General features: G+C 40.1%; 1 protein-coding gene across 1 annotated transcript; it reads left to right on the top strand.

The window, feature by feature from the left end:
- Positions 1-362: 362 nt before the first annotated feature.
- On the top strand, positions 363-22,218 carry suclg1 (succinate-CoA ligase GDP/ADP-forming subunit alph). Its single transcript, XM_053858043.1, has 9 exons — positions 363-459; positions 3,294-3,394; positions 6,585-6,701; positions 6,836-7,048; positions 7,685-7,742; positions 7,902-7,985; positions 11,402-11,553; positions 15,284-15,472; positions 21,890-22,218. The coding sequence occupies exons 1-9, from the start codon at positions 426-428 to the stop codon at positions 21,914-21,916; spliced, it is 975 nt and encodes a 324-aa protein (XP_053714018.1). The 5' UTR covers positions 363-425; the 3' UTR covers positions 21,917-22,218.
- Positions 22,219-23,006: the final 788 nt, after the last annotated feature.

Below are 23,006 nucleotides of genomic sequence, written 5' to 3'. Positions count from 1 at the left end.
TTCGAAATACCCATAGATACTGTTGTCATTATTCCATATACCTTTCTGATGTTCTTGTTAAGCTTTATTTTCTTTTACCACTAGTAAGGATGAAAATAATTTGCAATAGTATAAATATATTTAATGTAATATTATTTAATCTTCATTTAAAAATAACTCCATCACCTGGTCGCAATTTACTTCAATTCCCATAATGCACTGCTATAAAGTGCACTCTGCAATTTTGCCTGAAATGTGTCGCTAATTTTATAATTCATTATATTGTCTTGTGGTTACAAATAATATCGCATACTGTGAAAAGGCGCGTGACATTCAGTTTTCTTTGAACGCGTGTTTGATGCTTTTTTTGAGCAGGGATATATCTGGTCAACTAAAACCCAGCTCTCAGGACGTCAGGCTCCGGTGTCATTGGCGAATGACCGAAGATGTCACACACCAGGTTGTTTGCAAGGCTGCTTTGTAAGTATTTCAATATATCCGCTTTCACCAATTCGTCTTCCCTACAGTTGAGGTCAACAATATTAATTTCGTGTGTTCGTCGAGTCATGCTGGCATTTACAGTCTGACTTAATCCTGGTTGTTTGTCAGTTAGCAAGTTAGCCTGCTGCTAAGAGCCTGACTCCACACAACTTTAACCTCCAGCCAACAAGAAGACAGACGAGAAGAGCTGCTGACATTTAACGAGGCATGCCGAAACACTCATGCCAGTGAATACGTTCTTTATATGGCAGTGTTTTGCGAGTTTAGTTGCTTTAATACTAGGGCAATGCTGTTAGCTCGCTAGGAAACTCTGCAGCTGAATACAGAACATGAACCACGTCAGATAATGCAACTATTTGGTGAACGATCAAGATGTATGGATTGTGTTTGTCTCCCTATCAGTGTCTGGAGTTGTTGTTGAACTGTGACCCTCCCGTGAGTGGTTGCTTAAGACCAAAGTTCAAACACAGAGCACGTATGTTGCATTTGCTCCCACATGTGAAGGGGATTGAAATGGGCAACTGGTCAGATGGACGCCGTCTGTTGTAACTCAAGATTGGAGTATGTTTCTCCTGCACATCTCCTGCACAGTTATGTTTGTTTTGTGACAGCTCAATGTCATTTCTATGGTCTGGTATATTAATCATAGCTTTCCTTTAAACAGTCTAATCGATTTATTGTGATGTTGCTCAAGTAATATATATATATATATATATATATATATATATATATATATATATATACACACACACACACACACACAATGACTTATTCACGGTATCATGGAAAAAAGTTACACAGTGTGCAATAAAATAATAAAATCAGCGTTGAGGAAGATGTGTCAGAGTTTGAAGATGGGCATTGTACTCCCTCTCCTTCTTACCAATATTCTACCTTGAAAGGTGTAGTCTTGCTTTTCCCATATGGAGGGAGGCCTGACATTGGAGTCATATTTCACTATATTATCATATTTCCATTTAGAAATCGCCCTGTAGGGGGTCAAAATCCCTCTGTATGGGGCGCCTATGCTGGTCATATGTTTCAAGACTGGAGACAATAAATAGTACGACTGTGTTGTGAGTGTGGTTAAGAACCAGGGTGAACTCTGATGCTTATGTCATCAACTGTGTTTACACAATAAAGTACATTCTGTGTTTATGTTTGATTCAGCCTCGACCTGGCTTGTCATATTTAGCAGAATTGACACTCATTTCACACCAGACTAGAGACGGTGCTTCATGTAATTCATTTATAAAATTTCTAGTTTGCATTTAAGATTTGTTCTTTGCCACGTAAGCAAAAAAACAAATCATTGCACGAGAAAATTAATACTCACAAAAAGGTTTAATTCACCATATTTACAATGTCCTTGCCCTTTCTCATGTTGGCAAGAAATGTTGTTGAAAAAATACTGATTGTTACGCCACTAAGTCCCACTTCCCTGTTTTTTTTTGTTGTTTTTTTTGCGGGTGTGTGTCTCGATTAACTTTTCAGAAATTGGTTTGTGGATGTTAATTTCCATGTTAAATAATGTTACTGTCTTTCCATGCAGCCATGAGCAACAACTGATACAGTAGCGGTTCAGATTTTCAATTTTGAGAATAAATTGCCCTGCATCTTAAATGACCCATGTGGGTCTAGCTCCAAGTGATATAGATATGGAAGGCGATGGTGTACATGCTTAATATTCCATCCAATATACTTTCTTTTTCTGCTAATCTCTCTGCCACGTGCTTGGGGAAATTGCTATGTTATGAATCTTTGTCCGTTTATTGTTAATTTGTGGATTTCCTCGCTTGACTTTGAACATTTTCACCATTAAATGTGTGTGTTACTAAGCCTAGAAGCCGTGACTGTGTAAGATGAAAAGGCACCTGCAAAATCACACTTCATCATCAGAAACAGTGGAACACCGATTGAAAAATTCTACACTTTTGATATCACATCCTGTTTTAACAAGGATGCACTGTGACATTTTCTCTTTGCTTTTCACCAACAACAACAATAACAGCTGCCTCTTCAGACAGAGTTCACTTTTTTAAACAGAGTCATTGCTGGTCTGGATGGTTAAAACTCCGGTTTCTGACGTCATTATTTTTGGTATATGGACAAGAAAAACATGTATTTGGGTGCGTGATTTTTGAGAGAGCCTGTGGATGTTTTGATGGTAAATTCAGACATACCTTTCTGCCACTCACTCACAGGGTTGTGAAGGGCAAAACACATTCTCTCCCTTTCCTGGCATATTTCAATAACAATGAGGAATGTGTTTGTATTGGATCAGTGGCAGTGTATTTGTCACTTCCAGGTTCAACTTCATGTTTTGACAATGAGGGTACTTTGACAAAAATAAATATTGAAATATGAATTTACCTCATTTTAATGTGTAGTTTAGAGTGCAGGAGCTAGTCTAACAGGCTTTGCCTGATGCATGAAATTGCATTGCATGGAAGATGTCGACATAAGGGAAATTATTTGATGCCATTGTGAGTTGATATTTTAAACGGACAAGTCAGAGTTTTTGCGATAGGATTTTGTAACATAGAGAAACATCAAGACTAAACACGTCCGCTCGGTCGCCCACTGACATCTCCTTAACCTACATCCTGTTTATTCATTCGTTTTCCTCTGCTTATCTGAGGTCGGGCTGCGGTTGCAGCAGTAGAGGGAAAGATGCCTGGTAGAAAACCCAAGATTATTTTCCATTCATTATGTTTTACTTTCTATTGTTGGATCCTCTCACTGAGCCTCCTCAGGACTTAGATGTCCCTGAATTCTCTTTTTCACATCTTCATCCTTTATTCTTCACACAGTGCAGCAAAGTGGAGTCAGACACTGCTACACTGCAACAAGAAAGAACCTGTACATTGACAAGAACACCAAGGTCATTTGCCAAGGCTTCACAGGGAAGCAGGTCTGTATGCCGCCGCTTGTTTCTGTTTTTTCATTCAAGTCGCCGAATGGCTGTCGTTGGCAGACGGTACTGATGCATCCCAGCCAGAACATGCAGACTTAAGTACAGTGTTTTTTCAGACAGCGGTGACAGTCCTGAATGCAGATATCTGCAGTATCTGTCTGTCTGTCTGAGGCTGCATTTGGATATGATTTTTTATGAAACATCTTCGTTCAGAGCTGAAGTATCATGAAGCAATATTGCAGGGTTGATGAATCAGTGTCATAATATTGAGTGGCCACTAGATGGAGCTCTTGGTTTAGAAATGATATGAGGCTTCATTGAATTAGCTTTTCCTAGTCCAAACATTTTGCAGCAGATAATGCAGTCTGGTGGTCTCTGAATATTCCAACACTGTTTCACGCAACCTCATCAACCCATCACTAGTACCAGTTTGTAGAAAACTATGAAGTAAAATAACTTCACAAAAATGACATGAAAATAACGAAAAAAGTCTTTCTGATAAAAAAAAATATATATATATACACACACACACACACATATATATGTAGTCGTGTAGAAGAAATACAGTAAAATAAAAAATAATGCTCCCTATAAATGTCTCCCCTTTGTCCTTTGCCATATTTCTCTCTGAGCATCTCAGAAAAGGTTCTTAAATAAATTCCCGGTGGACACTCCACATAATTGGAAAAGGATGAGAAATGAAGCAATTGATGTTAAGTGCATAATGTCGTGTCGTCTGGCTTGATAAGCGAGTCGCTCTTCACATTTATAGTTTTCACCGTTTAATAATACTTGTTGAGAACAGCCAAGTTGGCAAGAGTGAAGTGATATGGCATAAATTCTGATACATTCCACTTAATTACTTCTTTTTTTTTACATTTCATTTTTCACAGTTAGGCAGTCTACCTCCACTTTAGTTGCTGCCGATGGAAGCTCTTTAACTCTTGTACTATCTGACTGGACGAAATAATAGACACATTTTTCTTTCTAGCAAGGAATCGTTTTTTGTCTTTTTTTTTTCCCTCGCAAGATGGAAAAATGGTTAATGTGCAATTATCAAAGCACAGAACTGTATTCCCTCCCTGACACATTAGATTACACCCGCTAATACTCTGAATTTTTCATTGCAAAGTGAGTGAATGGATCATCAGAGGATCTCATCGGTGTCCAGTTTAAAGGCTCCCCAACATTGAGATGTCATTAGAAATTCTATTTTATTCTATTTTACTGCTTGTCTTCTAAGAAATGTTAATTTATTGCTTGGCCAGTCTCAAGGAATCAACATTAGTGGTTACTTGTACTGAAAATTCATCAAACACAATTTTACTGATAGGTTTTTAGAAATGTACACGAGTTAATAACCCTGTTAAAATCACATGGCAAACTATATGACTAGTAAACTATGTAATCTATGGACAAACGCATATTGCTGTGGAGCAAAACCAGCAAAAACGAATCATCTTTTCTTTATGCCTTTGGCAACAGATCCTGAAACTTGAATTAAAATCCGTTCTTGAGTTGTTTTCATCTTCTTGGCAGAGATAATTGGCCTGGAAGGAAGCAGAGAGCAGAGACTGGCCCATATGTGCCCAGACAACTGAGAGCTCAGACTTTCTAGTCAAGGTCAAGATTGGAAGATTGGCTGGGTCTGATATTGGCTTGGCCAGTATTCCACTCATTTTAATACTGCGCACCAGAGGATTTTTTGTTTTTATTTTTTGGCATTCATCTGTTTTTCTGAACGCAAGCGCGCCTCATCTCAGAAGATGTGTTTAGACTCCCGATTGTGTTGAAGCAGGATTATCATCCTGTCAACACCTGCAAGTAAATGGGTGCATTTTTATGTGACAAATTATTGAAAGTCTAAGTTTCACAATAAGATAATTATAGCATGCAGAGAGGCACAAAACATGAAAAAACACTGCTCCAATTTGGCAAAATTGATACACTAAAATTGTACTCCCCAAAATGAATAAAGGTCGAGCACCTCCCTTATAATGGAACATTTTCTCTTATTATCCCTACTATTGCAGCAGAATAGCACCAGAGGAATAATTTGGTGGTAATTGAGAAGTCAATAATATCGGAGATGCAGTTAAAATAGTATAAATAAATCCACAAAGCATCTACATTTATGTGTAAACATTAGCGTTATACCAGCTACAAACCTCACAGTTTCTATTTTCCCAAAGTAAAGTATTGTCAGTTGAGAGTCATGTAATGGAGCAGCCTTGATTTCCCAGAGACGAAGCTGACCTGTGTCGTGTTGAATCATCTTTCAGAGCTTTGGTTATTGCGGTTTCATGAAACAGTGTCCTGATTTTTGGAGCCCACCAGATGGCACTGTTTTCAGTAAAATATTAAATATACATAAAAATTCAATTAGTTGTATAAAAACATACAACTAATTCAATGAGACCTTGCATCATTTCTAAACCAAAAGCTCCATCCAGTGGCCTCTGAAAATTAGGACTCTGCTTCATCCACCCTGCAATGCTGTTTCATGATACCTCATCGAACCGTGACTAATTTTAGACAGTGGCATATAATGGACTGAGCTATTTATTTACTTTTATGTCCTTGACTGTTTCACCTCATCATCATCACCTGGATATCTCACATTTCTGTCCATTTAACATGTGATAAAATGTACACATGTATGTTTATTTAATTGTTTTGTGTCAAAAACATTGCTTTGAACGTCATCATGGTTCTCGCATCAGAACAAGGTCTCACAAAACTTTTTGTCAGTACTTTCCTTTCACCCGCTCCATCTGTCTTCCTGTTTCTAATATAGACCATTAACTGAATGACGAAATTTCCCGTACAATTAAACATGTTAATGTGTGTTTAACAATCCAAACACTGACTTGATGGATGACATTCTCATGTCTGAACCATCTAACCTCCTCCACCTTTTTTACTGTTGGAAACGGTGACAATGAAGAGCAGCCAACTCCACACTCCAAATCATTTGCTAAGAAAACCATTTATCTCCTAAGCAATGTTTGGTGGCACGGCCTTTCTCACATGCACCCGATCCTGCTTGTGTGTCCCGTCCCTCTGCTGCGGTGATTCATTCTCGACGCCAGTGAATTTCTTCCTGGCCATCACTGGGGTTAGACTGCAGAACTGGCTGTACACGACTTCATTACGCAAACAAACACCCACTCTTTTTCATCTCCAGGGAACATTTCACAGTCAACAATCTCTCGATTATGGATCCCAGTTAGTCGGAGGTGTGTCCCCTGGAAAGGGTGGCAAGACTCACCTCGGCCTGCCAGTCTTCAATTCAGTCAAGGAGGTGAGTGGAACCTTAATAAAGTAAGAATGTTTTTGCTGAGCATAAGGTGGCAGTATTTCATCATTGTTTAAGATGTCGGTAATTAACAGACCACCGCGTCTTTCTTTCTTTCTCCCTCTGGTTTTTGGCCGCAGGCGAGAGATGGCACCGGGGCTGATGCCAGTGTGATTTATGTGCCCCCTCCCTTTGCGGCAGCCGCCATCATTGAGGCTATTGATGCAGAGATTCCCCTGGTTGTCTGCATCACCGAGGGCATCCCGCAGCAAGACATGGTGAGAGTGAAGCATAAGCTGGTGCGTCAGAGCGCCACTCGCCTCATCGGCCCAAACTGCCCTGGAGTCATCAATGTAAGCATCCATGACACACCCGACGCAACACTCTTAGCTGTAATTTATTCATCTTTTTCCTGATTTATTTCAGCTGGAAAATGATGCAAACTTGGACTAATGTCTCCAAGAATAAGATTTACTCATGCTGATTCTTAACGCCAGTGTGGGTTTTGTGTGAAAGCTATCTTAATGTTTACCACTGAATATTCTTTTCATTTGCAAGTCACGCTGGCTCTGCTCTTATCACCAACAACCACACTCTTTTCCTCTGCTGATAATTTTATATGTATGCTTAGGACTCAAGCCATTTTATTGCATTTAAAATTGGAACAGATTAAGATGTTGGAAAAGCTCAGATTCAATCAATTCTATCATCGTCGTCCCTTGTATTTGCTGTAAGGGAAGCATTGGTGTTTGCCCTCTCTGCTCCGACGCCACTTACGGCTATTTAAACATTTTAGCCACGAAGCTTATGTATATTAGCTGATGTGACTGACATTAATGGAAGCTATGTCTGACTCATGCCCAGCCAGGTGCCTGTTGTTATAGTTACCGTTTGCTCCTTCATGCCTTTCTTAAGTAGCTTTCTCTGGAAGCTGCAGCCTGTTTTTTATTCTGTAATAATAACAGTAATAATGCTGATAATACTTTCAGCCTGGAGAATGCAAGATCGGAATCATGCCTGGCCACATCCACAAGAAAGGAAGAATTGGTAAGATTGCATGTAATTTGTGGAAATGACTCGTATTGAATGTCAATATTGTTGATTTAACTTGGTTAGATTTTGGATGAGTAATAGTCCATTCTGTTACAGTGACCCAGTAATGTGTTATTGAAGGATAAAATTACCGCCTGTATTTATCGTTTTCAGGCATCGTGTCAAGATCAGGAACCCTGACGTATGAGGCTGTTCACCAAACCACACAAGTTGGTCTGGGCCAGTCCCTGTGCATTGGTAAGATTTAATGGAGACATTTTATGCTTGCCTGCTTTTGACAGGTCATCATTGTCAGCAGCAACAGTTGGTTTGTTTGTTTATATTTATCGCTACTGGACTCTGTCCAAGCTCTTTGATCTGTCTTTTACATGCACCTGCAGTCATTTCAGCACTACATGTTTCTTGTTGTGTTTGTTTGACACAATTTGCTATAATAGTACCAGCTCAAATGTTTATCGCCTGTGCCTCGTCGGGTCAGGAATTCTTAAATTTAGGAAATGTAGTTGTAAAATAAGTGGCAATATCTGCAGAGTCAATTTACCTCGCGCTTTCTTGTCAGCGCCCATTTTATTTCAGGTCCATGAACTCTCTTCAGAGACTGATTCAAGTACTTTTATTCAGAATTTTGCATTTATTCATGTATATCAAGGCTATTTATCTGATAGCTAAGACCAACCTTGTTTAGTAAAATGATCTCTCTTGACTTTGTGTTGAACTGTGTTGAGTTTGTGCTAGACATAACTATTTCTATATTTGCTGTGAGGTCGGATCAACACCAATTTTCCTTCTTTCCTCCTCTGTGTCCAATTTGTTTGTCGTCCTGTGACTAGCAGTCTTCAGTGTGTGAAGCATCAACATTGGGCCTGCAACTGATGATCATTTCTGTTCCATAAGATTTTTATTTGTTCTTTTTGCGAACTTTTATTTAAAGTTTCTTTTTAACCTTAAGTTGCTTAAATCATCTCACCTGTGAAAGTGACACTGTTGTGTTCCAACACCATTCATTTTTAAGCAGATATATTAATATTACATTATTGATGAGTTGTTAACAATTATGAGCCCATCTTTGCAAACAAAACAAAGCTATACTTTCTGATCCGTGGCTGCTTGAACTCCTCCATGACTGTGACTCACTGCAGGCAGAGGTGGTGATGCGCCGTCGGACCTCAGTCGAATTAACATATCTCCATACTCCTGTATGTTTGCACAAACATGTTGGTGCATTTTTGTTATGGATAACTAGTTGTTACAGCTCTAACCAAAGGTGCTGTGCCATTGTGAAGTTGCATCATTATCTCTTGTTGGAGATGCAACTAATGGCTATAAGCATGTCACATATTGTACCTTTTTATTTATTCAGTGGAAGGCCATGTTGACATCATGCCATGCACCATCCTAGGGCTCACTAGTCGGAAAAGCTGCAAATGAGAAGCAGTTTTTTTTCTTTTTTTTTTTGACACGTTGTTGTTGTTACTCTCTCAATTCTGGCGAATGCATGCAGTCAAAGAAAGTCATCCAACAGTCAAAACCTCTTGGCATTTTCCACCCAACTCAAGTGTTCGACATGAATTAGGAAATCTGATTAATTTGGCCTCGATATCTATCTTTGCATTCCAAATCCCGAGGACTTGGCGGAGACTCTAATCAATGCAAACTCATCTTGGCATCGCAATTATTTAGACTCTTAAATTATGTGGTGTCTGCGATCCAGACTTCATAAATTCAGTGTCTCATCTGCACTAAATATTGTCGAGTTCATTAGTGTAGTTTATTGGTAGTTCTTTTACTTACTTTTAAGTGCCACTACGACCCAGGGGCAGAAGAATATTGCACTTGGTGTAATTTTTAATGTCTGTCAACGATGTTGCTCTCGTGGGCACTGGTGTCCATTATTCATGGAAATCAGGTGTTTTCCTGTCTCTTTTTTTCTCGCTTTAGTTATTGACTGTAAAAGCTATACGTCTCTTATGGGTACAGAATGGATTGAAGTAAAAATTACGATTTTATTATCCATATTCTAACGATATACATATAATGACTTGTTTAAATGAGTTTATAAAACTGAGTTTGAAAGTTATGCATTTACCTGCTCACTACATGGATTGATGAAAATTCATGTTTCAACTTCTATGATGGATTTAACAAGGAGGCACATGAAGGATCTTTGGACGGCATTTCCAGGGATTTTTGTTCGAGATTTGATGTGTTCATTGAGCATTGTCTATGACTTCGAGACAATTGGAAATGAGTTCTCTGCTTTGAACAAGGTGTGATTTCCTTTGGGAAGAAAGTGGTGGAATGGAATTAAAAAGGAAAAAGTTAATCCGACCCCACTTGACCAAGTGTATGAATATATATATATATATATATATATATATATATATATATATATATATATATATATATATGTGTATACACTCATTGCATCAGGGATCAAAACGGAGTAGAGAGAAGAATAAATCTTATATCTGCCCCTTTTTTGATTCATTTTCTTTTTGCCAGACAAATCTGTCGATTTAAGATTATTGTCATTGTAATCCGTTGTGTTCTCTAATGTTCAATAAGTTATCCATTTCAGAACCAAAGTCGTGAAATTCTGATAGGCAACATCGTGGCATTTGAACAACCCCATCTGCAAATAAAATTGCGGGTTTCCACTTCCCCCATCTTGGATTTGAAGTCAAATTTGGTGGGAAGAGAATGTGTGCATCTGGCATTTTGTCCAGGAAATTTGCTTTTACTTGTTTCTTTCTCCCTTTGGAGGCCTTTAGTGGGTAATATTAGTAGAAATCCTGTCTGGTCATTTAAAGAGACGTGTGTCTGGCCTGCCCATAACTCCTTGGATGGCTTGAAGAGTTCATTTATTTTTAATTTAATTTTGTTTTTACTCTTGATTTTGACAGTTTCCTTTGGTCGAATTTGATCTTCCATTATTGTGGCAGTTTCTTCCTTCATAGCCTCCTTTGTATGTTCAGATTTTCCATAATTTAATTCAATTTTGATTCTGATCACTTCTTCCATTCTCTTCATTTTCTCCATCATGTGGCTCATCATCTCTCCTTCTTTAGTATTTGACTCAGACCTTTGTTGTCTATCGATTTAGTGGGTCTCATTCAGGAACTCTGGCTGTTTGTGCCCGGCTTGTCTGGTACCTTTGAAGCCTTTGAAAGAAGAATATTACTGGATGAATTGTGATGGGAGATGGATTGAAGGAGGTCTCCATAAAGGAGCTTGGCCATGTGCACAGTGAAGTTGGGCTGCACAAAGTGGTATGATGGATCCAAGCCGCAAAACTGTGTTCTGTCAGCTGTCTCCTGTAGTTTCTCCTGTTCATGAACAAGTGTTTTGCCTTAGAAGAAAGTATTAATTTGAGGTGGTTAGTCAAAAATTGTCCCCGTCCCTGGTCAACAAATGGAAAAAGAGGCAAAAAGCCTCTTCAATCACAGTAATAGTTATAATTATAATAATAGGAAAGTTGGAGAGTGATTTGGAGAGTGGTGATGTGATAGTTCTGACTTTTTATGCTGTGTTTTCTGAGTCCATGGCAGCTTGTTCTGCAGAGTGGGTTTGGTTTGAGGAGATATGATGAGACTGCAGCGTGCGTTGTCTTTTTTTTTTTTTTTTTTTTGACACCATTTTTTGTCTCTTCCTAGGAATCGGTGGTGATCCTTTCAATGGTACCAACTTCATAGATTGTCTGGAAGTGTTCCTGCAGGACCCAAAGACTGAAGGCATCATCCTCATCGGGGAAATCGGTGGCAATGCTGAAGAGAATGCTGCCGAGTACCTTAAAGAACACAACTCTGTAAGAAAGCCGCTTCTCAAACCGTGTTACTATCACTGTTGCGTCCTCTGCAGTTCAGATTTGCTTTTGTGGAAGTGAAATGTTACTGTCTTTGGAAGTTATGGGTCATTATGCTGAAATCTGCAACTCTGGACAAAGTTCCATGTTAACAAGACAGTGCTTAAAAGTTTTCATGGGAAGTATTGGATGTTGTCCATGAATGGCTATGAAATTTACTTGATAAATATAAGTAGCGACAGATGGGATGAAGGTGAAACCAACGGGCCATGTTGTGGGAAAACAGCAGTGTTGATGAACAGAGAACCTTCTGTGATGGCCACATTTGATAAAGAACAGTGTGACAGCAATGGGGCTGTGCAGCCAAGTGCTTAAGAACTTTCTCATGGAGGGTTTGTGCTCTGACAAACTCATATCTGTGTGTGTTTGTGTGTGTGTGCATATTCGTACTTGAGGTGAGGAATGGATTTGATTTTACATCAGCTGCTCTAATGCATGCAAATCTCCTGTTGGTGTCACAGTAGAATAATTTCTCTCAGCAAAACACACACGCGCACACACTGTTGCAGAAAGTGTTGACAGTATGAGACAATTTAAATGAATCACGGGAATGAAATGACCAGTAGAGCGTGAGTAGGAGAATGTTGCTCTGAAGTTGAGTTGGTTATTGTATAAGAGATCATTTAGTTGTGTATTGCTTGGAATTTAGTTTCAGCGACTCATACTGTTGGAGTTAAGATGTGATATTTTCATCGTGTTGGCTTAAAAGATTTGTAGAAAAATTCTTTGTGCCTCAAAGTAAAGGATTATACACAGTATAAATTGACTTTGAATTACACAATGCGCTAATGCTTCCGCTCCATTGAATTGTTTAATCCCATATAAAGAAAGACAATGTTGTTGTAACTCAATTGCTTACACTCTTGATGCAAATGAGTTATTCATTAAGCTAAATTCTTTCAGGGTGTAGACCTCTGCCTATTGCTTCTTATTTGTTCACACAATATTGTTGTCCTGTATTCAAAGCCTCTTGGATCCAGATGGTAGCCAGGAACTCCATAGAGAGATCATGTAGTACATAGGATATGCCTTGCAATGTCATCGCTTTGTCCAATTCTCATGTTAAACCACACACCCCTATTCTGAGTCTGGCCTCAGTGTTTTCACTTCAGTGCCTGAATTATGCTTTTCCTTGACCCTCTGTGAAGGAGATCAGTTTGAACCGCCTGGACAGCCTAATCCAGTTTGGTTTATTGTAGTTGTGTACCCGCAAGGTGAGACAGGCCAAGTCAGATTTTTCCTCTTTAAACATTGTGTGTGCCCTCAAAGTCGAAGCGATCATTCAACCCCCGCGGTTTATTCAAGAAAGCCATGTGCTTTTTAGCCAGTTTTTCTCACTTGATTTACCCTATGTTCAGGCTAATGGCACTTTCTTTTATAAGCAATTCCGTCTGATGACTCCACAACAGTAGAAATAAATTCATTGTTTTCAAGGACATTGCCCAACATTACCTTCCCCCTGCTTAAAAATGCCAAGCATTTCAATAATGCAAGAATTAACCTTGCACATTCTTTTCTTCTGCATGGAAAAGTAAAAGTTAATTTCTATAAAACATAATTCATGTGCATAATATCAAGCTATGAAGGACGTGTGAGGAATTAACCAATTAGTTGACCTGGAGATTTTTTTTTTACTTCATTTAAAAAAATTGGCTGAATATTTGTTCGCTTTAGTTAGTAACTTTTCTTTAGTTGGAGAGCACCAGGCCTGAGCAAGCCAATTAAAATATTGAATAAATATTGGTCTCTTTTTGCATTCTGGTAATATCTTTAAAAAAACAGTTTGAGTATTTATATAATTTATCATTTTTTGGAAGTAATACATAATAATTTGTGATAATAAATATTGAAGTATTTTAATTTTTTAGGTCGACAGGTAATTGTTAGTTGTTAACAGTATAAAGGAATGTATGTGAATTGGTCTTTGTGTGAATAACTTGTTGAATGACATGTCGAAGTATGTACCTTTTATTTATTTTTTAAGCTTGTCATTGAAAAGTTTGACGGCGTGATTGTTGTTGCATTAGTATTCAAAGGACATTGTATAAATGTCCCATTAATATTAGAGATGTGCAGTGATGGACGGGTTTTGCATCTGAAGGGTAACGATGGGATGACTTTTTTTTGGGGGGGTTTTTTTTTCGCCTTGTTGAATGAAGCTTCATGGTTTCAGCTGCGGGAAGCGGTAATTTGCGGCACATGAAAAATGAACTTGCCTGACATCATGATAAATCAAACTGCCAATCAGGTTTATTAAATTATTCATTATAGGTGCCAGAACATCATTCTGTCCCACTTATAATCTGTGTACGAGCCCATTTCCTATCAACCTGGCTGTCACTTTGACTGACTAATATCTGTTTCGGGGACTCCAACAAGCCGAACATGCAATCTTGACAGTGACTTCACAGAGTGACACGTTTAATATTAGAGCCCCTGTTCAATTTTCAAAGGGCTGAGGGGACGTTGCCCATCAGGGCGACATATTTTAGACATTACTTTTATTACAGGAAAGTATGGCTGAATACATTTGCCTTCAGTGTCTTTAGCTGGAAGTGTGGTTGCCCGTATTGACAAATTATGAGGAGTAAAATGGATAGATTTTATTCCTTGTTGGTAGTCGGCCCCCCAAGTGTTCACCGAGGAGAAAACTGCCTTTTTGGGAAATGGTCAATCGAGGCTTTTTTTTGGCGCAGACATCCATGCCATGTTTAATTAAATCACCTTTCTTGCTTTCTCCGTGTTACTTATCGTTGTGTTCCATTAACAGGGCGAATGCAGGTCTAACTAGCGGTGTGACTGGTGTATATACTTTCTATAAATGGCAGGGTGGCTCCCTTCTTCAACGCATGGCTGGTAGTCAATATACACCGAGGCAGGCAGGAGAGTAATTAAACCTCTTTTCATTGAAGGTAAATTTAAAGCTTAATTCGCATAAGGCGCTTTGTTTACCTAAAGCGCAGGTCGACTGTAGAATACCAAGTGAGGTTTGATGCTAATTTGTTAAGTACTTACATTTTGCACACGTAGAGCAGATGCTCGCAGCGTGTTTATAGAAGTGTCCCTGCGTTTCCTTGTTCACGTTTCTGCTCCTGAGCTCAGCCTGCTCCTGCGGGGTGCGTTGTTTTGTGAATGGGTGCCTTGGTTTTTGCTGGGGCCGGTCCCGCGGATGACATATTGCCTCCTTAACACACACACTTGTACACACAGCCTCATTTTCTCCTGCTTGTCATGATGTTATTACCAAAGATGAAATATTAGCGCTCTTCACCTCGGAACGGTGGAAGGGAACACCACAAATGAGCAAGCAGCGGTGACATGCACCATGCTAATCAGTGCCTGCATGACTAATTACCATCTCTAAAATGAGATGATATAAAGCAGCAGGAGCCAGTGCCTCTATCTCGTCACACACCAACCCATGCAATTAAATGGCCCGATTGAACCTTTGTTTTAATAACGTAGGCGAAAACAGAAGATGGCTGCTGACAAACCTCTTGTCCTGGCAGCTCTGGGAGCAGCACTTGTCAGATTTTTGTTCCTAATAAATAGATAGATTTTTCGAAAAGTGGCACTGCTCATTGCGCACTCATTTCCGTACTCCTGCAACTGACTGTCTCGCATCTTAAACAGTTGCCCGTCCTTATCTGTCATTTTTCTTTTGTTTGTTCAGGGAGCTCAATCCAAGCCGGTCGTCTCCTTTATTGCGGGGCTAACCGCTCCTCCTGGGCGTCGCATGGGCCACGCTGGCGCTATCATTGCCGGAGGCAAAGGAGGGGCCAAAGAGAAAATCTCAGCACTGCAGTCAGCCGGGGTAGTAGTCAGCATGTCTCCTGCTCAGCTGGGCAGCACCATGTTCAAGGTGAGTATCCATTTCCACAATAAGCCCTAATCACAGTGTTGTCCTGATCTGGGCGGACTGGTCCTGTCATGCTGTGTGGGAAAATAGAAGCGTGTATCCTTGGGATTGGATATTCCAGACTCTTGAATGGGCACCAATTATGACACGCCACTGTCTGATGGAAAGCAATTTGCTCGGACTGTTGCTTCAAGATTTGAATTGATTTTCAATTTTTACAATTTCGGCAGTGTAATGACATACTTTTTCCACTACTTTTGATTCAGGGAGTCACTGAAAGCTAATAGTCATTGTTACTTATATCCTGTTGCTCATGCTGCAATTCTCAAGTAATTTTCCTCCAGTCCTGGTGCGTAATTGAACCCAGCGTGCCCAATAAATTGGCTTGAGAAAGCAATTATCCCTATCATGGTTCATTGCTGTGTAGGTTATGTGTAGGGGTAGGCGATATTACAAAAAATATCCCTTCAGGATTTTTAAAAATTGTAATATTGCGGTTACAATTTTTCTCACATGTAATATGCAACTTTGTGGTCGGTTAAATCAAACCATTTGAGAATGTTGGTCCAAAAGAGGAATAAAAAAGATGATTTAAGCCAAAGTAACATTTCTGAACAGCATTTAAGTAAAGTTGCGGAAGTGAAATGTCATGTTAACCATTAGCAATCTCTTTGGCTTTGTGGGTCAGACAAGGACCACTCCATCATTCAGCAGTGGAGGTGTGTGTGCAGGTTAGAGTAGCATCAGGTTTAAAAACTATTCAAAGTTCTGCTTTTCAACAGCTTGTGTGCTTTGACTGTGAGTTTTTGTGGGACGTGTGTACAAAGTTTCCTCTGCAAGTGGGACCCATTTATTCACGACAATCCATGTGATCTCCTCACTTTGGCAGATCATCTAGAGTGCGGTGCGGTGCAGAGGAGCTGTGTGGATGTTTTCAAAGGGAATAAATTGTTTTCAATTTGTCAATTTTCACTAACAGCAGAGGGCAGGCTTCCATTGGAACTGTGCTTCAATTCCGCAACAGCGCTATGTTTGTGGGGCTCCACACAGCACCACTGCAGAGAAAGTCGTTCATACTGGAAGTCAGCCGGTGAAAAAATATGTCAATCTGGGAAATTTTCTAAATAAAACGCTATCTATAGACTTACTATGAACAAGCACTGTAAACATTACGTCATAACCGCTGGAAGTCACTCAGGAACAGTGACAGCTTGGATGACAAGTCGAGCGTCGGCCCGTACTTCATGGCACTTGTCATAAACTCTATGAAGACATTGCCTCTTTCCAGGCCCATTGCTGATTCTTGTGTGATCACGATTCTTGCTTGACCGAGTGGATAAGAACCACAACACTCCGCACCCTGCTCCTGGTGGAAATTGAAAACCTCACTACGGTTCCGCTTCAACTCTGCGTTCCCTCCGCCACTGAACCTGGTGAAGTTACATTGCAAGGTTACGTGTAAAATGACAATGCATCTTGTTACAAAGTGTTGCATTTATGACATTTGTATTATTAAAAAGACGCCATACAGTTATGAGATACAATTATCAATAACACTTTCCTCCAATTAACGGGTGAAAATCCCAATGACAGTGATCGTCGCTGGTTTAAATTTCACACTTGATTAGCAGGTCTTGTTAGTGGATTAGTTCCAGAATTTTCTATGCAGTGAGAAGAGGGCGAATTGATGAGCGCTCGATGATCGTGGCTGAGCAGATGCCTTTGCCTCTTCCTTCGGATTTGTCCTCCAGGGAACCACCGTTAACAAGATGTGTAAAAAGCCAAAGAAGCCTTTAACTCTCATTCGTCATCATCTTATAACACCACTGCGCCGCCGCCGCCGCTCGCTGATATAGATTTACTCACGTTTTTTTTCTATTAATAATCATGGAGTGTAACGATTCAGCCCGAGCGAGGTGGTCGCGTATTCACTGCACATGATTATGTTCATTCTTTCCGTCAAGTGCTTAAGCCGGTGTTATTAGTACAATAACGGAAACACACCACCAAAAAATATAATACATGAATCATACTTTGAATCCCTATTAGCCTCGGAGAATTCATTGAAACCATTTTACTAAATACAAATTTAGAAATAATAATAATACAATATTTATTTTATTGTTTTTGTTACTTTTTTTTCAATACATCTAGAGAAATATGTGCAGTTCAACTTAAGAGACAGGGTTTTCTTTGGATACAAAGTCAGAGAGGCTAGATGGAGATGGTTTGGACATGTACAGAGGAGAGAGAGCCAGTACATTGGTAGGAAGATGTTGAGGTTGGAACTGCCAGGCAGAAGGTGGAGAGGAAGGCCAAAGAGGAGATTGATGGAGGTGGTGAAGGAGGACATGAGGTCTGTAGGTTTGAGAGAAGAGGAAGCAGAGGACAGGGTGAGATGGAGGAAGAGGATCCACTGTGGCCACCCCTGAAGGGAGAAGAAGGGAGAACTAAAGAGACAGGGTTCAAGCTGAGTCTACAAATAATATTGAGATTTAGTCCTTATTCTTTTTCTGATGCTCAGTATTGATAATTGTGAAAGAAGCTCATGATATTTTTATTGATCAACATTGGGATATTTACATTAATATATGAGTAATGGATTTCGGCAGAAATTGAAAGTGGGCCCATTTCCTTCTTGTTTGCTGTCATGATGGTGAGACTGCAGGTTGAGGTCACAGAGGAGTCTCCATGGAGGTGAGGTTTGCTGATGATATAGTGACTTACAGTGAGCGTTAGGAGGGGGAGAAGCAGGAGTTGGCGACGAGAAGAATGAAAGTCTGCAGAACAAAACAGAATTTGTGATCAAGGGAGCGAATGGAAGACGCAGAGGTGGTCGTCCTGAAGAATGGATCAAGAGGTGAAGAGGAGACTGCAGGCAGGGTGGAGAAGCTTTATAGGACAGTAGTAAGACCTGCCATCATGTGTGGTTTAGAGACAGTATATCTGGTGCAAAGACAAGAAGCAGAGGTGAACATGCACAGATTGTCATTGGGAGTTACCTGTCTAATATGAAAGGAACCACTCATGTGGAGAAGTTAGGAGACTTCGGACATTGAATGAGTCCCGTTAGAGACGGATATCCAAAGTGAGAAGATTCATTTGTTTTATAAATACTTAAATTCTCCTTGCTTAAAAGCCATGACAAGTCCTCATTGTCCTCTGCAATAGTCCAAGTATACCTAAAATTAATTTGTGTTCCTGACCCTACATGGTCAGTTTCAGGAAATACCTTATGTTCATTGCCCCTGGCTAGTTTTGTTTTCTTTTTTTGGCCCCCTTTTTGACTGAACCCTCCTCATAAGGCGTAAATAATATTGTATGCGTTTTGTATTCAAAACTGTGTTTCATAACGTTCCCTAGAGAAAGAAGGCATGCTTTATTTTATCATCGCTCCAGGAGCATTATGACTCCAAACACCAGCCGTCCATCTTGCTGGTTTTGTCATTTAGTCTGATGATAAAAGCCGTTTTTATTCAAGGTATGTGGCATTTTGTGCCAAGTCTGTAAGTGATGCTGCATGTGAACTGTTGGATCTCCTGGGCTGCGAGTCGGTGCTTCACCCTCCGCTGGACTATTAAACCTTATGCATTTTTAACGCCGCACTCCTTCGCTCATGCATCCCTGTTTTAGGTTTGTAAACTTTATTGGCGTATGCATTATTCATTTATTTATTTGCTTACTTTCTGCAAATTACCGCTCTCCGCGTGATAATTGGTGCAATTAAGAGTCCTATCATTAAAGCTCTTTATGTGTGGCACGTGTTGATGCCAAATTAAATATGCAAAGCTTCCAGCTGCATTTGAAGGTGAATTAGTCAGATTCATAGACGTGCGATGCAGAAGACCCTCATCTGAGTTGGGGTCTTGCGTAGTAGATCAGGCAGCTCTCATGCTGCTGATGTCCTTCAGTAGCTGCTGGATATTCCTTCTAGTGTGGACCTGCATGTTTTCACACGTCACCCTTTCGCCACGTGTGTTTCAGCAGCTGTCAGTGCAAGCTTCTCAGCCCCTTCTTAAAAAGTGACATTTTTCCATCCAGGAGTCTGGACCTGTATCTTTTGAGTGACAGTCTCCTGTTTCCTTATTCTTCTCCGTATTTGCTGTTGTGGCCATTGTTCAAAAATATGTTGTTAGTCAAAGAAACCTTCTTGGCTTGGGTCCTCTGCACGGCGGTTGGTTCTCTCACTTTCTCAGTCTGGCACTTGGTGAGATGAATGTGGAGTTATCAAACAAACTTTTTCAAGTGTTCAACTATTTCTTTCTTTTAGGCTTTGCCATTTTCACATTTCGGTCTTAAAATTTCTTTTGGGCTGAACTTTTTCTGTGACTGTCGCAACTGAAAAGCGTTTTTGTTCAAGTCTTTTCATCTATTTCTGTACTGGGCTCATCATTCTCATGGGCTGCAAGGGCTCGAGGTCTTATCCGCATGAAAACATATCATTAAAAAATGGCTCTGTCAACACAAAACAAGCTGTACTTTGCTGTCTGCTGTTCTTGCTACTGCAATATCCTAGTTCGGACCACACCTGAGATATGTGGGGGTCCAAGGAATTGGAGACCTACTGGTTAAAGTATACAGTAGCTAATTCCAGAAATACTTCGGTGTTTAGGATCAGAAATGTTGGGGAAATGCTGTAGTTAGACTCACACCATCTCTCCAAAACCAGTTGGCTCAAGTTTACACTGGACGCAGGTGGGATGCCAGGTTGGCCAGCGATCGTTCTCAAACAGAAGAATAGCTGCCCTTGCTCCAATGTGGTAGTCCAGACCATCTAATCTGAGATCAAGGGTGAATTCCAAGTCCTTCCATAATCCTCAACGTCCGTCCTCACCCTCAAAAAATGCACCGTCCTGCGAAGGTGAACAGCTTGAGTCTCAGGATGTTGGTTTGAAGAGTGAGATAGAGGGAAATATCTACCTCAATTTTCAGATTCACCGGCGCCTACTTTAGGATTGAGGAATATCCACACTACCCAGTGTGCTGTGCACGTTTTCAGCCATTAAAAATGGCGTCCGAAGCATGCATGTATTTTCTTTTTGAGTGTAGATATAAATGTATGACGAAAAACATTCACAGATATTACTTTACGTTTTATTTACCTCATTGTTCCATGGCATTTACTGGTCTATTAGAATCTTTTGTCAATCTTTTTCTTCTGAATTGACAGACTGAACACGGCTTTTGTTTAATGCTCCCCCCCACAGTCTGAGGATGTGTTTAAGTCACACCTTGCCCTTAACACTTGGTTTTGAGGGTTAAGATTGAGGGTTGATCATGAGGGCAGAGGATTGCGGATTAATGGAGGGATTGGAATTGACTCCAAGACCTTGAGGGTCCGAGACCAGGATCGAGACTAAACTGAGTACAGAACAAACTACTGTTTTGTTCCACTGAAAGAATTCTTAATTTATTTTTGAAAAATGACTCCAGATTCTTTGGCTGTAAGAGATAAATGTGCTTGTGCTCCTGTATTCTGTTTGGTCTCAGTCTCGCCTCAGTTCCGGGCCCTCGGTGTCTTAGCCAGTGTAAGCATGGAGCTGGCCAGTTCTTAAAGAGTGAAACTTGGCTGGCAGATGTTTTCATCCGTGTGGAAGGATCAGATGAATTCATCTCATCTAGCAAACTGATCACAGCCTTCCACAGTCATCGAGAGGTTATTGCGTTTGCGACACATTCCTCTTGGTGGTCCGGCCAATATTTGCCCGGCAGATGGTCTTAATGTCATAGCTGATTGGTGTTGACTGCATCAATTTACTGTGTTTTTGTTCCAACTGAAGTGTTAACTACCTAAAAAAAAGATGAACTCTTCAAGGGATGGCTTCTCAATGGCGTCAAGTACCAGTCTCCTCCTTAAGGTGGCAGTGTTCCTTCAGGTTTCCACTGGCCACCATGCGTCTGGGCGCTTGTGTGTGATGGGCAAACCTGATAAATTACATTTGCATGAAATGTCTTTCCTCCTGTGCAATAAAGAAATGTACTGAAATGTCTCTTTCAGCCGTCTCTCCCGCTCTGCGATGGTTCACCCAAAATTAAATATGTAAATATCCACATCCCTTATTTTAATGGCTGTCATAATGTTTTTGCTCGGTCACAGTCACATTGTTGGAGTCTGCAGACAAACTCAGCAACTGCTGCTTCAATATAAATTAGATTTGCAGCAGCTCCGTAGCCGCCATCTATCACAGCAAAGTGAGACGTTTTCATGTTGACAACTGAAACTCTCTGGTACGTTTGTGCTCCTGGATTTGGCCTCCCTACGTAAGCATTGAAAACATGGAAGGCTTTTGGACCCTCGCTGCCAATTTTCCCCTCCTTTTATGGCAAATCAGATGGACATGATCAAAACATCTATGCGAGTCCAGCATGAATAAATCATTTGTGTCCTTCTCTGCCTCTCTTTGTTGTCCGTCTCTTCAGGAGTTTGAGAAGAGGAAGATGTTGTAAATCCGGGAGAACGTTGCAACCCCATCCCAGCCCTGAAAATGAAATGAAACGGCCCTGATTCAGTATGTGGATTCGCCTCACAGTACCAGAAATCTGACGACGGCACACAGGCGCAGTTTTTATATTGTACTTTCTGCCATGAACTTGTACCTCGCACACACAGAATTAACTCATCATGCTGTTGCTAAATGACGTGCTGTACACAACGTTAGCGCTTTATAGATGTTTGTTTTCTGCCACCTAATGTCCATCACAAATCAAACACATGTATCCTTACTGAATAAGAAATGTTTTCAAATCAGTCTCGCTGTCTTGTTTTTTTTTTTTTCTTTTTGTGTCGTGTTTGTCTGTGATCAGATCTGGTGTGATGAGATTCTGTTTCTTCTCAGACTTCATGGGAGGATTTTTCTCGTGTGAAGTAACAGATGGAGACATGTTGAGTAGATGTTGGCAAGTCCTGCAGATTAGCGCCTCATTCACTCACGTAAGTGCAGAGGCCTTGTGTACCTGTACCTGTGCTGGATGTACTGTATACATCCACTTTATACTCAGCAAACGTTCAAGATGTATTTTCTTTATGATTGCGTCCATGTCTGTGAAGGAGGCTGCTGAATGCCCTGCAAGGTTCAAACATGTCACATGGCGATAGCTTGAGTTTCTCTCCATCACAGGCACCGATTCACGTGGAAATAAAACCAGAGCCAATACGTCTTTGTCGAAGGAGCGACATAAAGTAGCAACGCGTATTTACAACTTGGCAGGTTTAAAGAGTGATAATGGGATCAAATATATATATATATATATATATATATATATATATATATATATATATATATATATATATATATATATATATATTTATTTGTTTTTTTTAACTGAGATTTTCCGAGCCCAATCGAAGATACATTCATAAACTTGCAAGATATTTCTCATGTGTAGGGTGAAATGGGTCGTAGTATGTAGAATTATAAAAGAAAACTCTAACATTGTTTTGTTAGGATGCATGTTTTTGGAAAATTATTCAACTTATTGTGAGATTTAACAAATATCTGAGTTATATAGCACCTCCTGTTGAGGTTTACTGCTGTGT

This window comes from Synchiropus splendidus, chromosome 2 (genome assembly GCF_027744825.2).
Source record: "Synchiropus splendidus isolate RoL2022-P1 chromosome 2, RoL_Sspl_1.0, whole genome shotgun sequence".
NCBI classification, from domain to species: Eukaryota; Metazoa; Chordata; class Actinopteri; order Syngnathiformes; family Callionymidae; genus Synchiropus; species Synchiropus splendidus.
Note: the sequence above shows the minus strand (reverse complement) of the source record. Positions and strands in the feature narration are given on the sequence as shown.